This window comes from Solenopsis invicta, chromosome 15 (genome assembly GCF_016802725.1).
Source record: "Solenopsis invicta isolate M01_SB chromosome 15, UNIL_Sinv_3.0, whole genome shotgun sequence".
NCBI classification, from domain to species: domain Eukaryota; kingdom Metazoa; phylum Arthropoda; class Insecta; order Hymenoptera; family Formicidae; genus Solenopsis; species Solenopsis invicta.
This window is the reverse complement of record NC_052678.1, coordinates 3,061,428-3,077,096: the sequence shown is the minus strand read 5'-3', so window position 1 is coordinate 3,077,096 and position 15,669 is coordinate 3,061,428. Positions and strand designations below refer to the sequence as shown.

The following is a 15,669-nucleotide window of genomic DNA, read 5'->3' as shown; positions in this document are numbered from 1 at the left end:
ATGATCAGTTTTAAGCTTTGCAGTTGGCAATTCATAAATTTTTAATTGGCTAATTTTTTTAAGTTAATTGAGTTTGATAAAACTAGTCTCACCTTCTCTGATTAGTTTGATCGGCCGATTAAATTTAACAATAGTTGACTGCAAAACTTAAAACTAATCATCTCTAACTTAATTTTTTAATTATTCTAATTAAAAAAGTTAATTATTTAACCCAAATTTAACTTTAAAATATATTTTACATAAATTATAATTTGTAGAAAATGGACAAGAAAAAAACAATACGATTAATTTTAAGTTTTGCGTTGGCTAATTTTGAATTTAATCTTTCGTGGTCCAACTAGAAAGAAGACGTCTCTCTGGTCCAACACATTTTTCCCTGCTTTCCTAATTCAATTGGGTCAGTGGTGCTTGATAGTGTTTTTGAACTCTAAAAATTCTGGTACATTCTTCCAACATTATAGAATACGATTTTACAATTGTTTGATTCGAAACGTCTTTCACTTTTATTTTAGATAGAATAATTCAAAATTGAAAATTTTACTATTCACATTTTTGGTTGGATCATACAGGGTTAGGCCTGAGTTTTTTTTTTTTTTTTTTTTAATTCATCGATTGATCAGTCACATTATACGCAAATGCAATTTTGTTCTGTAAAAGCTGCATTTGCGTATAATGCAATTTATCAATCGATGAATTAAAAAACTCGCCCTTGATTGACCGATCTAGTTCAATCGATGTGCCCAGCCTCCGTCCGAGACAACCTTGTGTATTCAGCATTCAGCCCGATGTAAATACAGCGCTGAGTCGACGCGCGACACGCCAGGCGGCGCCAGTCGCCACGCGTCCATCCCTCCCCTCGGCAAACTGTCAAATCGACGAGCGTTGTTTGTATACGAAATTAATCTCGGGTGTTTGGCGTCGCTCACAGATCCGAGTGTACTCCGATCGAGGTAGCCTGGTTCAGGGTCAGGTTCGTATCGTCGCGTCTCGCGCGATGCCTTCCCCTCGCGAGCGAACGTCGACCGGCGCGATTCGCGTCGTCCGATGATTCGCCGTCCTGTCACCGTGGTTCCGTCGTGCTCTCTCCCTCTTTCTCTCTCATCGCTCACCTGTTCTTTTTAAGAATCTACCTGCTCGCCTGCCTACCTGCCGCCTCGTCATACGCGGCGCGAATATTCCGCGCGGCGAATATTCACTCGTAGACCGATCGCTCCTTTGCCTTGCTTCCCGGGGGGATCTCGCGCGTAAGGGCGAACCAGGGACCTGCTGCCCTCTCGTCTCCCTTAACCTATATTAAGGGATCAATGACTGAACGTTGTCGCGCGTACGCGCGAGGAACGCTCCGTCGCGGCGCCCGTTAGGCCGCGATCGTACCATCCTCGGGAATTCGGTTTCACTCGCGGAAGGAAGCCGCCCGTCATCACCCGTCGGGAGTTGCTTCGTTCTCGAGCTCGCTCTTGTGGACGCGCCGATCCGGACGTTGTCGACGATAATCGTCGAATATTTTTGGCGCGTCCGTGGGATATTTATTAAGGTGTTTGACGATTGCAGGATGAATCGTACGATGGATGAGAAGGAGGAGCTGGTGAAGAAGGCCTTATTTAGTTTCGTTAGGAAGCAGGTGCCAACTGCTCAACTGAGGTACTCTCCAACTTTTATTTTTTTCCAGTACCCAGGTAGCAAAATGCTAGCAGTATATCAATAGTGTGTCCGCAAGTTCCTTGAGCAAGTTCCTATCCACCATATCCTCATCACTATCTATCTTTAGACATGATTTGCCAGCCACGATAACAGAAATGCAGCAGGAATGAAGCACATCTTGCCATCGTGATATTGCCTGATTGTTTTTTGATACATTCCAATATTAGAGACACAATAGATCGTATTTGACTGTTGCTAGATTTCTATTAATATGCAACACTTGTCAGGTTTGGCTATCTGGGTAAATTTCCAACTATAACAGGGATGATGATAAATGTGTGAATCTTTTGTTCTAGCTTAATAGACGACATTGTGCTCAGTTATGTAGTGAGTATTGTGGAAGAAAGCGCATTAGAGGAGAACCTAGACGTAGACGGACTGTGCGAAATGGTATCCGCCTGCCTTCCTGAGTTTTCTACTATCGAAAAAGAGGCTGTGTCAAAGTGGTTGCTCGACGTTGAGAGTAAACTGAAACAAGATACTAAGGAGAATGAGAATTGCCAATCTCATAGCGATCCGCTAGATCACTTCAGCCTGACCGCTCTTTTGCCGGCCGGCGCGCAAAGAATGCGAGTCCATCATCTCTCGGAAACGAGTGATGCTGGAAGTGATTCTAGCGGAGAATACTTTTCGGAAGTAAGAGAGACACCGGTACGCGACACGTCTTTAAGTTATTCAGCGTTTTTAATCCATTCGGGGTTGGAAAGTAACGTGTTACTTGTAACGTCGTTACTATTTTCTGTTTGTAATGGTAACGAATTTAGTTGTTACTTTTTATCGTTACTTTAATTTCCTGTTATATTTATACCTATTTAATGGATTCGCGCACTTCTTTAGTGGACGAATAAATACAAGTAGTAAAAAATATTTCACTATTTAAAAAATAAAACTTTGAAATAAATACAATTTACAATTGCATGCAATACATGATCTGGCGCGCCGATTGCTTATTTGCACATTAAAGACATGCGCGAATCTATTTTGCATTCTACATCTTAGGCTTCTAATAGTTATTGCTAGTATTGAAGATGTATAATAACACATATAACTATAAATTTTCAGTATATTGGCAATGAATATTGAAATGCATTCTTAACGGTATTAATGTTTTAAAGGCAATGTAAATTTTTGATAAAATTTACGTTTATGAATTATAATTTAAATTTTTATAAAAATAAGTATATTAAAAAATTAAGATATTAATATAAAAAGTTTGAAGAATTATTTAAAAAATTTAATATAAAGAAAAGCTTGCTTACAGAGATTAGATCAGAACAATAAAAATAACGATCATTAGGGGAGATCGGAGTTAGAGTTTATATATTTATGGCGAAAGAAATAAAAAAACTGTCATGAAATATTGTATTATACTTATGATACAAAAGAAATATTTTACGATCATTTTTGTATTGTTTCTTTCGCCACAAATACACAAAAATGGAATGCAATGTCAACTCAAGTCTCCCCTACTGTCTTCAGTAACGATAATACATTAACACGTTACTTTAATAAATAACAGTTCCAACCCTGGCATTTATTACATTTCCATTGTAGGAATCCTCCTGGAATCAGGTAGCCTTGCTGCAAGAAATGTTTCCAGCGGCGAGTCCTGCCGAAGCAAGGCACTGTTTAGCAGTGGCTGGGGGCGATATAGCGAAGGCCGCGCAACTTGCGTTACATCGTCAGGAGGCGGGTCAAAGCATCGTCAGCAACCTTACGTTTCTAACGGTAAGATTTTGCTGTGATTGTCGCTGGACTGTAGAGAGTATGAAAACTTGGAATTTTCAAAGAATTGATTTTTTATTACTCAAAATCATGAGTTTTCATGGAATTTTATTAATGTTTAATAAAATTATTAGAATTTTACTTTTAAATTTAAATTTCTTCTCTTTTTCTCACAGAATTGTTTCTTTGATTATTTTTTTCTTAATAATGCAAACTCAATTATTAATAAATATAGCACGTAAACATCGTTTTAAATTGACGTTATCTAATTATCTTTCAAATTCTGTATTTATTTCTGGTGAGTTAGATCCGTGTATTGCGAACAGACCGTTATATGCTATTTTAGTTCATATTATTTCTTTTTATTAATACTTTCACTTTAAGTGATAACACTTAATACACACCATATATCGTTAATGTCTGTTGTTAATTTTCATTTTTCACTTTTAAAAGTATATAAAAATTACCAAGTGACTCATATTTTAACATCTTTATAAAGTATTTGTATGATCGAGTATTAAAGAAAAATTGTACATAAATGTTATAATGAATTATTCTTGACAAGGTATTTCAAAGAAGAAAAATGCATACTTTAAGATACAAATATCTTAAAGTATTAATATTCAAAACTTGACTAGCTTTTCTTTTTAATTGTATGATTAAAGAACGTTAAAAAAATATAATAAGATGAATTTATTTCAAAACATTATTTTAAATGTTACAAAATTCTCTAATTTCATCTGGAATAAAGTTCCTAGAAAATTCAGGAATTCTCAGGAAATTCTTTTACTTAAAATTTGAGTAAACATTATGGTACAATTTACATCGCATTCACTCATTTCAGCCCAATGGTCGTAACAAGGCGAGGCTGAATGACGAAGAGTTGAAGTCTCGTATCATAGCGCGGTACAGTTATGTCGACAGGGACGATGATTGCCGCGAGCATCGCCCGGTCGCGCCGAAAACGGAGCCCAAGAAGTTGGTACGATACCTCGACAATAAGATCGTAAGTGTAAAGGGTGAACGTTACACGGAAGTGCGAAGGGGCGGCGAGGATGAGGACGGTAACGAAGGTAATAGGAAGAGGGGCCATTGCCGTCCGTAACCAGTCCCTTTGCCTCCACCCCCTGATCCACCCCCTTGGAGGCATCTGAGAGATTTTCAATTAAACTTTTAACTTAGATCATTTCCATCTTACTCGTATATAAAAATATAGACGAAATATCGAATTTAAAAGGCATTTGCATTTCCGCTGGCGTTTCATTTTCACGTAATGCAGCCTGTACAACTCTCGGAATCTCTATCGTGTAATATTAATTTAGCGTCATTATATGGCTATAGTAATAGTCAGTTTTTTTTACGTTATTCTTTTGAATCTATTCGCGAGTAATCTTTTAATGAATATCTCTGATATTTTATTTTATAATAAAGATTGTATCTTTATGATCGAGCGTGCAATGGCCGTTTTAAGTAAATATTCATAGTTTAAATACGGTGATTTAAGACTACAGCGGAATTATACATGCATTAGTGATTGCTGTTAGTATCAAGATATAGTTACTAAAGCCTTGTGAAGAACAACTTCAGCATGTATAATAAATTGATCATGATTTATTATTTAAAATTAAGGCATTTCTCAGCTTCCATAGTCAAATATTCTTTTACAAAGTATTTATCCAACTCGTTATTAATTTTACATAATTAAGATTTCGATTATAAAAGAGATACATATTTAGAGCATAATTATTTGCGAATTGTTATGTAAAAAAACATAAATAATGTTATTATTTAAGCGAGCTGGCTATTGTAAACTCGGCATTTGACTTAATATCCATTCCTCTTATTCTACTTTGATCATAGTCATGTTACATTTTGCAAGTTTATTTATTTTATATAGATATAAGAATCCTTTTTTCACATGATCCTTCAGAGACAGAACATCTAAATTTCTTGATCAACGATTTATTATTTTTTTACATAGAAAATATTTTTCTTACTATTGCATAAAATCGCTGTGTACAAGTGGTGTACACAGCGATTTTATGTAGCTTGTATGTTAAAATGGCAAGAACGTCCAATCCTAATCCATAGACCTTATAAATATGGACTGGCAATACAAGCAAGATCGTGCCCGTTTTTCTCTTTTTACAAAGAGAAGGAAGTGTATTTGAAAGTATATTTCACATATTATACATTGATAATATTCTGATTAGTGTATACATTTTCACTGATATGAGCAATGTATACTCCAACACTTTCAGAAAAAGAAGCTACTAAAATGTACGTTTCTCTTTCTAACTTTCTCCGGACACTGTTTCATTGCAGAAAATATAGCAATTGCCAGCTATATTTATAAGTTGAAAAGAATTAAGCTCGAAAGAATTAAATCAGAAATATAACGAAATAATGCTAATACGAGTTAACACAGAATGTTCGTTTGTATATAATAATTTTTATTATTACAAGGGTGATTTTTATTATAAAGATAAGGGGAAGATCTTATAGATGCTTGTTAGCATAAACTATTAAATTGCTCATCAATTCAAGGCATGTTACATCGCAGATTTCGGCTTCACGTAATGGCTTGTGTTTTAAAGACCGACAAAGTATTCGTCGCGCAGTTGAAGATTGTAATAATAAAATCATTATATACACACGAGTGTCAATTCGTATTATTTTGCATTGTTGGTATTATTTCGTTATATTTTTGACATATTTATAAGGTCTCTGGCTTTACCTCAGTTTTTGATATTTTTAAATCTAATAAATAATATAATGTATTAATAATGTTGTAAAATATATTGCGTAATATTACTTGAATGATAATTTAAATGCTCTGTTTCTGGTGGAATGCTGTACATATATAGCGCGTCGAGTAGAATTATTTAATTACATTATGACTTTGTAAATGTGTGCGAAGAACTTTTAATGTTGCGATTGTTTTATTTATGTTAATGCGAAAAATATTGTTTTTTATTTTACGTCTACATTAATAGCGGAATGACGAGCGAACGAGAGGTGTGATGATGAAAATATACCTGAAATGTATTTAGTCAAATAGCAGCATTGTCGTGTAGCAAACTGATCCTTTTTCAACTGCACTATATAGGAAAATGTACTATATATATATTAGACGATAAAGCAAGAATTTTTATCCGCACGTTTATTCAGGAGTCCAGAAATAATTGTTCGACAATTTAGTAAGTCAATATTATTCTAGTGATGTAAGGGACGATTGCCGCGAACAAGAATGTACGTATAATTATCGTTTGTCGAATAATCAAAATCGAAAGGAATATAAATTGTAAAAATTATTTGACAAGTGCATCTCTGTAGTATCACGCATCTGTGTCAAATGAAATTGAGATCATTGCCGAATGATTACAGAGAATTGTAGATTTCGAATGATATATTGTAGTATACGTACTTAGATGAACGCGAAGATATTCGCTAAAGAATATTCACTCTTCTAGGGAGAAAGTCTGCTTAAAACCGCCATACGATTTGCCAGTATTATTATCCTATTATTGCCGCTGTCGCGCAGACTTTGAGGTGTAGCACAAATATAATCATTAAAGCGTTAGAAAATCATGTATAGAATGATGTAAACTCATTATTTCAGAATTCGTATCTTGACGGTGTTCGTATAGATAGACGGAATTGTGATTGCTTCCGAGCGCTGTAACTGCAATTTAAATCAAGATATTTGTTCAGTATAGAATTTTCTTTGCTTTAATATTACAAACGGTTGTAATTATTTTACAAATCAAAGAATTGATTTGTACTATACTTGCTTAAAAATATTAACCGAAATAAAGGGGGAAACGTAAAAAAATTTGTAAAATTATTTGTTTAAATGGCCATGAGTTCGAATTTTTAATTCTCTCTTTTTGCTAATCGATTTTTTAACGATAGGTGAAAACCTCGTAAATATATGAATATATTGACATATACAAATGTCTTATAATGGGCCAAGTCTTGCCATAGATAATTACAGATTACATATGAATCATGCTACTATTGATAATTATGTATCAATTATTGATAATTGAAATTTATTGAATACAGTTTTGCTGAAAACTGAATATATTGCCGATTAAATCTGAACTATACCAACACTACCTATAAATGTTAGGCATGATTCGATAAGGCTGCTAAAAGGATACAGTGAAAAAAAATAGAAAGTAAAATAAAATGGATTACTTTAGCTTTAAGCGAATTTTTTCCATGTGTCCTTCTGTGTTGCATATAAATAAGCACTGTGACTAATTTTTAACTCGTTATAGATGTAAACTTTTCAAGTTGTGTGAAAGTAAGATAATGTAATAATGATTGTAATTATAATTGTACTTGCCTTTTAATATACTCTCATCACGTCATGTCTAAATCGCAATTAAAAATGTTGATAACACAGATTCTTTCTCTTTGACAATCGGCTGCTGGCGACATTACATTGCAGGATGCAAATTTTTTAAAATATTTTTATTTTTCTCTTTATGAATTTTTTGATCGGAGGACAAATAGGGAATTATGGCAAATGTAGAAAAATATGTGATATCATGCGGTATAGAACTCTGAGGCCTTAAGGACGAGTAAAAAAAAAAGTCGGTATCAGAACGTTTCATTTTTAACTTGTACATTCGCACAATGTACGTAACATCTTTCGATCTGTATTTGCATCGCATGCAAACAGGAGAAATTTCACAGCCAGTTAATTTCCATATACTCGATCCATTATTTCACTTTTTTTTGCGTAACTTGTTAACAGAAATGACACATAAATGTTTGTCTCATGTCGGTTTTTTCATTTTTCATAAATGTTTTTTCATTCTTTTTAATTGTGTAGCATTCATTCTCTCTTTAATTGATCAATAATCAATAAATATGATAGGAGCATTATAAATGTTCGTTTCATTTTTTCAGTACACACTCTTATACTTGCAATTAGTGGAGCATCACGCTTATATTTATTGCTAAGCTTTTGTATATAATAAGTATATGGGAAGTCATGTGGCTCCGTACGAGAGAACAGACTTGTAATATAGATCGCGAGTCGAACCCATATACATCTCTTATATACGGATTTTTATTCATAATTTTTAAGTCGCAGAGAAACTCTTCAAATGTAGATAAGGTATAGGAACTGATAGTTCCATCCGCTCTTATTACTACACACAAAAAATATCGTTCTCTTTTTAAGAAAAGTGATTACTCATTTTTAGTTTTCTTCTTTTAAGTAACTGTTATCTTTGCAGAGAATATTTCTTTAATAATGATTTTAAAATACATTTATCATTTACTTGAAACAAGTAATATTAACTTAAAATGAACTTTTGTGTATACACAGAAAAATATATATTTGAATCAAATAAATATTTCAAATTCATATATCCACAAATCTATCAGAAGTTAAGCATCAAATTTCAAAATATATTTTAACTCCTAGTAATTTATTACTTAAATCAAGAATATTAAGTTAAAACAAAAATTGAATTCTCTTATTATTCTGACTTTTCTTCGATACAATTTTATAATATTCTTCGAAAGAAATAAATTCTTTCTTTTTTTAATATATAATAAATTTTTCTAAAATTTGTGATGATTATATTTTAGACAATTATCAAAAATATTCTTTGTAAGGATAATCATTACTTACAAGGGAAAAAATAAATTAAGTAAACGTTTTTCTTAGTAATAGAATTGATATTTTTCTGTATGTATTACTATAGTATGATATAATTTTGACAAAACTGATCAGTATTTTACGTATAAAACTTGAATATAGAAACATTGTATTTCCTTGCAAGGAATTGTGAAAAAAATCGATCGAATTTTGCAACGATCAATAAATGTCTCGTAAGAAGTAAACAAAAGTGACATATACATGGCAGTTGAAATAAAACATCCTTCATCCGTAATAGTAAGATTTATTATCAATGTTCTAAATGTAATTTTCTTGCAAATTCTTGTCTGATGTACGATTTGTGTATGTAAACTTAAATATAAAATTACCTAAGTGTACACATTACTGTTACAAACGCTATTCGGGATTCAACGCGTATAAAAAAGCTGCAAATTTTCAAATGGAGCAGCAATTTTCCTCATTGAAACTACGCCCGTGACAGCGCTCGAGACTAACGTGGAAGAATACCGCTCCGAATACGTATTACGGAGTAACTTTTGGCTATAAAATAGATCAGCATATACCATTTATATATCATATCGCAATAATACTTTGAGATTTTTTTTGTAAACAATTAGTAATTGGAAATTACGCTAATGAGAATCCGCGCAGGTAAAAGTGCGCAATCGTATTAATATTATGCAAATTATTTATTCATCTTTAAATTACAAGTGAACAAACGTAATTTAAAGATGAATAAATAATTTGTATAATATTAATACGATTACGCACTTTTACCCGAGCTGACTCTCATAAGCCTAATTTCCAATTACTAATTGTTTTAAATTTCGAGAATCCTGAACTAATTTTAATTGTTTTTTTTTATTTTTTTTAGGATTATAAAAAAAAATTTTGTTGCAACACATAATGCATAATATATAGGCTATAAGTTAGTACACGATTCAAATTAACAAAAATGATATGAACATCTTAATTTGACCAATTTACATTTAGGACGATGTTGATTTCTGAGTCTGTCAAAGCGACAAGGGAAAAGAATTTTAATAACAACTTACAGTTTGATAGATCCAGTGAAATAAATAGTGTACTTTTTCTTACGCTTCTCTTTCGTTCTCTTTCTCGCATTTCATAATCAGGCATCCGTGAGCACGTGAAAAACACTCGCAACGTTGAGTTCTGCCCAAGTCCATCGGGAAGTATTGCGGCGTAAGTATCTGACGATTCTGCATCGTCAACAAAATTAACCTAGTTTCGCGGTTACGCGAATACATGTTTCGAGATCAATTAATGGTAAACGATCTAAAGTCTGTGTCGCTACAAAACGATGAGGCCTGATGAACTTGGCAGTCATTACCTAAGAATGTATCTCGTATATGGAATATGCAGTGGTAGGTCTGGAGTCACACACATGGAGTACGTCCGCGGTAAGGATGAAGTTTAATTTGTAATGTAGAAAAGAGTGCCTTGCGTGAATACCCATGGTCCGTATTTCAGTCGTATTTAATGCGCGAGAATCGTGAGAAATGTTCTAAAGAGTTCGGAGGAGGGGAAGGAGTGAGGTGGGAGGCAGATTCGCTCGATGCACTCGGTCATTTACTTCTTTTTTTTCCGTGGCTTGTCCTGGGGCGGCTGCAGATTTTCCTTTCGCTTCGACGAAGGTTTCGTTCCTAGATTACTGCCCTTCTTTCTCCTCTCCTGTCTTTCGCGCTCCTCGAGCTCCTGATTCTCGCGTTCAATTAGAGTTATCAAGGTGTTGCAGCGACGTTGCAGCTCCAACGCGGTGCGGGACTTGACGAACCAGTCGAAGCGAAACTGCGGCGCTGACCTTACCGTGGCGCGCAGCTCCTCGTACACGTTCTCCTTGTCGAAACCGAGCTTGTGCAACATGCAGACGAGAAACCTGTCCTCCTCCTCGGTGTAATTCTTGCCCTTGTTCGTTCCGTAGGCTATCCTGAGCTGGTGGAAGGGCGCCCGGTATCTGGCCATCTTCGCGTCCAGGGCCTTCTTAATGCCGGCACGTCTCTGTATCTTGGCCTCGCCGCGCTCGATCTGCGCCATCACGCGATCTATGTCCTGGAGCTCGTGGCAACGCTCCCAGAAAACGGCCGAGTATTCCATCACTTCCTCCGGTGTTTTCCCTTCGACTTCTTTCGCTATGTTCTCAATGTCGTCGCGACCGTACTTCTCGTTCGCCTTGATGAACTGATTGAAGTCCCGCTTGGTCCAGTTGGTGAAGCCCTGGAGCAGCAGCTTCTCCTTCTCGGCGATCTCGTCGTCGGTAAGTGGCTGGGCGTCGTCGATCTTGCGCTGCTCATCCTTCTGGATTCGGGCGGCGTCCGATCCGAGCTCAGGATTCTTCGGGACCTTGTAGCCGACTGTTTGTCTGAAATAATAAATCTCTTGATCCAGCAGCTCGAAAAGTCGCGGCGGGAAGAACTGGAAGTCTTGCACTATGGGTTGCTTCGGCGGCCTCGGTGCTTTCGGCGCCTTCGGCTCCGACACTCTTAGAGCCTCTCTGAAATACGCGTCGACGGCATAATTGGCTTTACGCTCGCGTTTGGGCGGCTCGATCCAGTTGCCTATTCCAAGGATCTTCTGCTTCTCGCGATAATCCTCGCCCTCGAACTGGTATACGGAATCCGTCGGCGCGTCGACGGTGAAATTGCGTAACGAAGACTCCCCGAGGCTCTCGAGCTTCTGCTTCATCTCCTCCGTTTTGGCCTCGCCTTTCTGCAATATCGTGTCGATATCCTCGTCGGTGATAGCGCTGTCCTTGGACGCAAACACCTCGTTCGCGCCGTGCCTAATCATGTTTAACATCTCGTCCTTGTTCAACGCCTGCTGCTTGGCGTCGACCAGCCGTCCCTGCTGGATAACGAGCTTGTCCAGGCGCAGCTTGACCTCGGCCCGCTCGACGATCTTTTCCTCCACCGTGTTCTCCGTGATGAACCTAAACACTCTCACCTGTTTCTGCTGGCCTATACGATGCGCGCGATCCATCGCTTGCAGATCCATTTGCGGATTCCAGTCGGAATCATAGATGATCACCACGTCGGCAGTCGCCAGATTGATACCCAGCCCGCCGGCACGAGTCGACAGCATAAAGATGAATTTTTCGCTACCAGGCGCGTTGTATTCGTTTATCTGCCGTTGCCGGTCCTCATGAGCGGTGTTGCCGTCCAGTCGACAGTACTGGAAGCATCGCCAGTGACAGTAGTCCTCCAGAATATCCAGCATTCTCGTCATTTGGCTGAAAATCAAAACTCGAGACTCTTGCTGCTGCAATTTTGGCAACAGCTTATCGAGTATCACCATTTTACCACAGTTGTAAACGAGATGCTCGTCGGTGGTGTACGGCGGCCCGGGTTCGGCGCCGTCGAACAAGTACGGATGGTTGCAGCACTTACGCAGCTGCATCAAAATGTTCTGCAGCCTCATCTTCTCAATCTTCCCCGCGCCATTCACGATATCTATATCCTTCATCAGCACTTTGGTATACCATTCCCTCTGCATCTTGCTCAAACCAATGTACACCTTGATCTCCTTTTTGGGTTTGAGCCCCTTCTCCACCTCGGACTTCAAGCGTCTCAGGAGGAACGGTCTCAGGACGGCGTGTAATCTCTCGACTAAAGAATTGTCACCTAAAAAGCTGTTTGTGTTAAACCACGAGTCAAAGTCGTCGGAGCTGTTGAATACATCTGGTAGAAGGAAGTTCAGCAAGGACCACAGCTCGTGGAGATTGTTTTGAAGCGGCGTGCCCGTCAGGAGGAGCCGATTGGTGGTCTTAAACTCCCTTAGGATCTCGGACAGCTTGGACTTCTCATTCTTTATCCTGTGGGCCTCGTCTATCACCATGTAGCGCCAGTTGAACTTTTTGAATACGGATTTCTCCTTGATCACCATCTCATACGACGTCACGCACACGTCCCACTCGCCGGGCATCATCACATCCCTGATGAAGGTGTTCCTGGTCTCTGCGTCACCGATCAGGCAGACAGCCCTGAGGCTCGGGCACCACTTCTTGAACTCGTTCATCCAATTGGCCAGCGTTGACTTCGGCACAATGACAATGTGAGGTCCAGGTATATTTCGAAAGTGCTTCATGTACCCCAGCAGAGAGATGGTCTGCAGAGTCTTGCCGAGACCCATCTCATCCGCCAAAATACCGTTTATGCCGTGCTCGTAGAGCGATATCATCCAATTCAGGCCGCGTATCTGGTAGTCGCGCAACTCACCGGACTTGATGTAATGTGGGGACGACTCGAAGCGCGTGGTAGGGGCGACGCTCGCGTTGCTCTCCGCCAGCAACTCCTCGTCCTCCTCCTGCTCGGTCTTGCGATGCCGATGGTCGCCGGTGTCCGTCTTGACGGGGTTCTCCGGCTGCTTCCTGGGCCTGCCGGCTTTAATTTTCAACGGACTGCTGGCCTTGTCCTTCTGATTATTCGTCATGAAGTGCGAGAATATCTCGGTCTGCTTCAGCAGGTAGTCGAATCGCTTGCTTCGATCCGTCTCGAGCTTCGTCTCGAAATCGCCGCCCCTCGACGACGTGGTCTCCGCCGAGGACCCATTTGAGTTGTCCCCGGTGTCGCCGGTGTCCGCGTTCTCGTCCGGCTTGGACATCTTGCCCCCGCCGCGGTCTCTCCTCTCTCTTTCTATCTCTCTACGCGTACAGTTCGTTTGTCTCCTCTAAATCCTCGCCGATCGCGTAGTACTCACGTCTCGAGTGCCCGTGTCATGCACGGACCGCACGTTCCGCTCGTATACGTATCGTTGACGACCGTTTCGTTGGCCAATTACGGTTGTTGCCGATGCATCGACAACAAGTTAACCGTACCGCACGCACCGCGTCAAACACCGCCGTCCCTCGCCATTGACGCCATGTTGTACCGGATTCCCCACGCATGCGCGGCAGCACAGGTGTGCAAGGGTGTACTTGAGCATGTCGATAAGTGGTAGCGCAAGGCCCGGTCACACGAGCGCGAAGTGGAAATTGTCAAAAATGGAATAAAGATTTTTGATTAATTAAATAATCGAGGCTGAATAGTTAAAAAGCTAAAAATCTCGGTATTATCTAAAAATTAATCTAGCTAAATAGATACTTATGTTTATCAAAGATTCATTTACATGTAACTTATTTTATTTTAATCTAGATAATTATTTAAAAGAGTTTAGCTAGAAAAAAAATAGAAAAAACATAAAAGATAATTATTATCAGAATGAAAAATAACATAATATCTAGTGGTGAGAAATAATTTTGGGCTCATCATCCCCTTGGCACAAACCTGTCAATGCAGTCACGTGAGCAGCTGCGCGCATTTACGCACGCATATAAAAGGGACAATGGCGTGCATGCGTCGGAAAAACCCGCGATTTTAAGATGACTGTATTGAAATGATTGCGACCAGATCACTGTGCGCACGCAATCGTAAATGTTGAAATCAATTAGGCTTCATGTGTTTACGCAACGCACATTGATAAGCGCTATTATCAATGTTTGCTCCAAATCATGTTTATGCATGAAAACTTTAATTAAAGACAATAAACTTTTACAAAAAGATAGTTTGTAACTGCACTATGTTACACTTCATGCACTTGAAACACAATTGACTACGATTAAAGAGGGCATTTCGCTCATTTAATTTTGACCCTCGAAATTCAAATCGAATTGTACGCTATTTGTGATGTTATATAGAACACATTAATGTGGTATAATAATTATATGGTTATATAATTATATATAATAATTTAAAAAAATTTAAGTTGAGCATAAAGCCAGCTAGGATAGATTTGGAGATACGGAAGTCAAAATAATCAAATTTTCAATATTGCTCAAGCACATTAGATACAAAAAGTTAAAAAACTTCTTTGATAATATTGCAATGAGATTTTAAATTAGAATTACAGAATGGTTCTCTAATCATCGTACTAAACAATTTGCTCTTTTATCCCTGTTGCTTAATTAGAGGTAAAACTATCTAAAAAAAAAGAAAAAAAAACATTTTTGTTGAATTTCTCGAAAACGGATGCACATACAAAAAAATATTTAGGATAAAAGTTGTTTATCTTGAAATTTTATACAAAAAGTTTCAATTTTTTTTGTTGGACTAACACCGTGACCAGAATCACAGAAAGAAAGTTAAATTTCTACAAATAATTCTATTCAGGGACTTTAGATTTTTTAGCAAATTTCTCAGATTTTTTTGTATAAATTAAAACACTTCAAAAATGTTGAGAATGTATCTATCTACATATCTTTTCAAGAATTCTTTATATAAATTCTAAAATATAAATTAAGATTCCTCATCCTACAATTTCTAAAAAATATTTAAAATTTTATCAGAAATTGTATAATAAAATAAAAAAATCTTAGAAATACTAAAGTATTTTTCAGAATTCATATATATAAAATTTAAAAAAGCTATAGACCTTCTTAACATCTCTGAAAAATGTTCCAATTCCTATAAAAAAACTCGGAAATTTTTTAAATTAAATCTATTCAAGGATTTTGAAAAATTAAAAATCCTTGAATAGATTTACAAACCGACTACTTCAATTTTATTAAAAAAAAAATTAAAATATTTCGGTTTTTTGATACGACA

General features: G+C 37.3%; 2 protein-coding genes across 3 annotated transcripts; one reads left to right on the top strand and one right to left on the bottom strand.

The window, feature by feature from the left end:
• The first annotated feature begins 834 nt into the window (after positions 1-834).
• LOC105200648 (CUE domain-containing protein 2) lies at positions 835-7,839 on the top strand. Of its 2 annotated transcripts, none has more exons than XM_011168289.3 (5): positions 835-970; positions 1,552-1,641; positions 1,998-2,352; positions 3,256-3,429; positions 4,271-7,839. In XM_011168289.3, the coding sequence occupies exons 2-5, from the start codon at positions 1,553-1,555 to the stop codon at positions 4,529-4,531; spliced, it is 879 nt and encodes a 292-aa protein (XP_011166591.1). In that variant the 5' UTR covers positions 835-970; position 1,552; the 3' UTR covers positions 4,532-7,839. The 2 variants fall into 2 exon arrangements, with proteins under 2 accessions (XP_011166591.1, XP_025992887.1); XM_026137102.2 differs by having other exon boundaries at positions 849-950.
• A 1,498-nt stretch (positions 7,840-9,337) lies between these two features.
• Positions 9,338-15,085, bottom strand: LOC105200649 (chromatin-remodeling complex ATPase chain Iswi). Its single transcript, XM_011168290.3, has one exon. It carries the CDS (start codon positions 13,688-13,690, stop codon positions 10,664-10,666), a length of 3,027 nt encoding a protein of 1,008 aa, XP_011166592.1. The 5' UTR covers positions 13,691-15,085; the 3' UTR covers positions 9,338-10,663.
• Between the last annotated feature and the right edge of the window lie 584 nt (positions 15,086-15,669).

Excerpts from the sequence above, each read along its gene's own strand:
- LOC105200648 (XM_011168289.3), top strand. The coding sequence starts at position 1,553 with ATGAATCGTACGATGGATGAGAAGGAGGAGCTGGTGAAGAAGGCCTTA. Across the intron at positions 1,642-1,997 it reads GTGCCAACTGCTCAACTGAG|CTTAATAGACGACATTGTGC; the intron begins GTACTCTCCAAC and ends CTTTTGTTCTAG. Across the intron at positions 3,430-4,270 it reads GCAACCTTACGTTTCTAACG|CCCAATGGTCGTAACAAGGC; the intron begins GTAAGATTTTGC and ends CACTCATTTCAG.
- LOC105200649 (XM_011168290.3), bottom strand. The coding sequence starts at position 13,690 with ATGTCCAAGCCGGACGAGAACGCGGACACCGGCGACACCGGGGACAAC.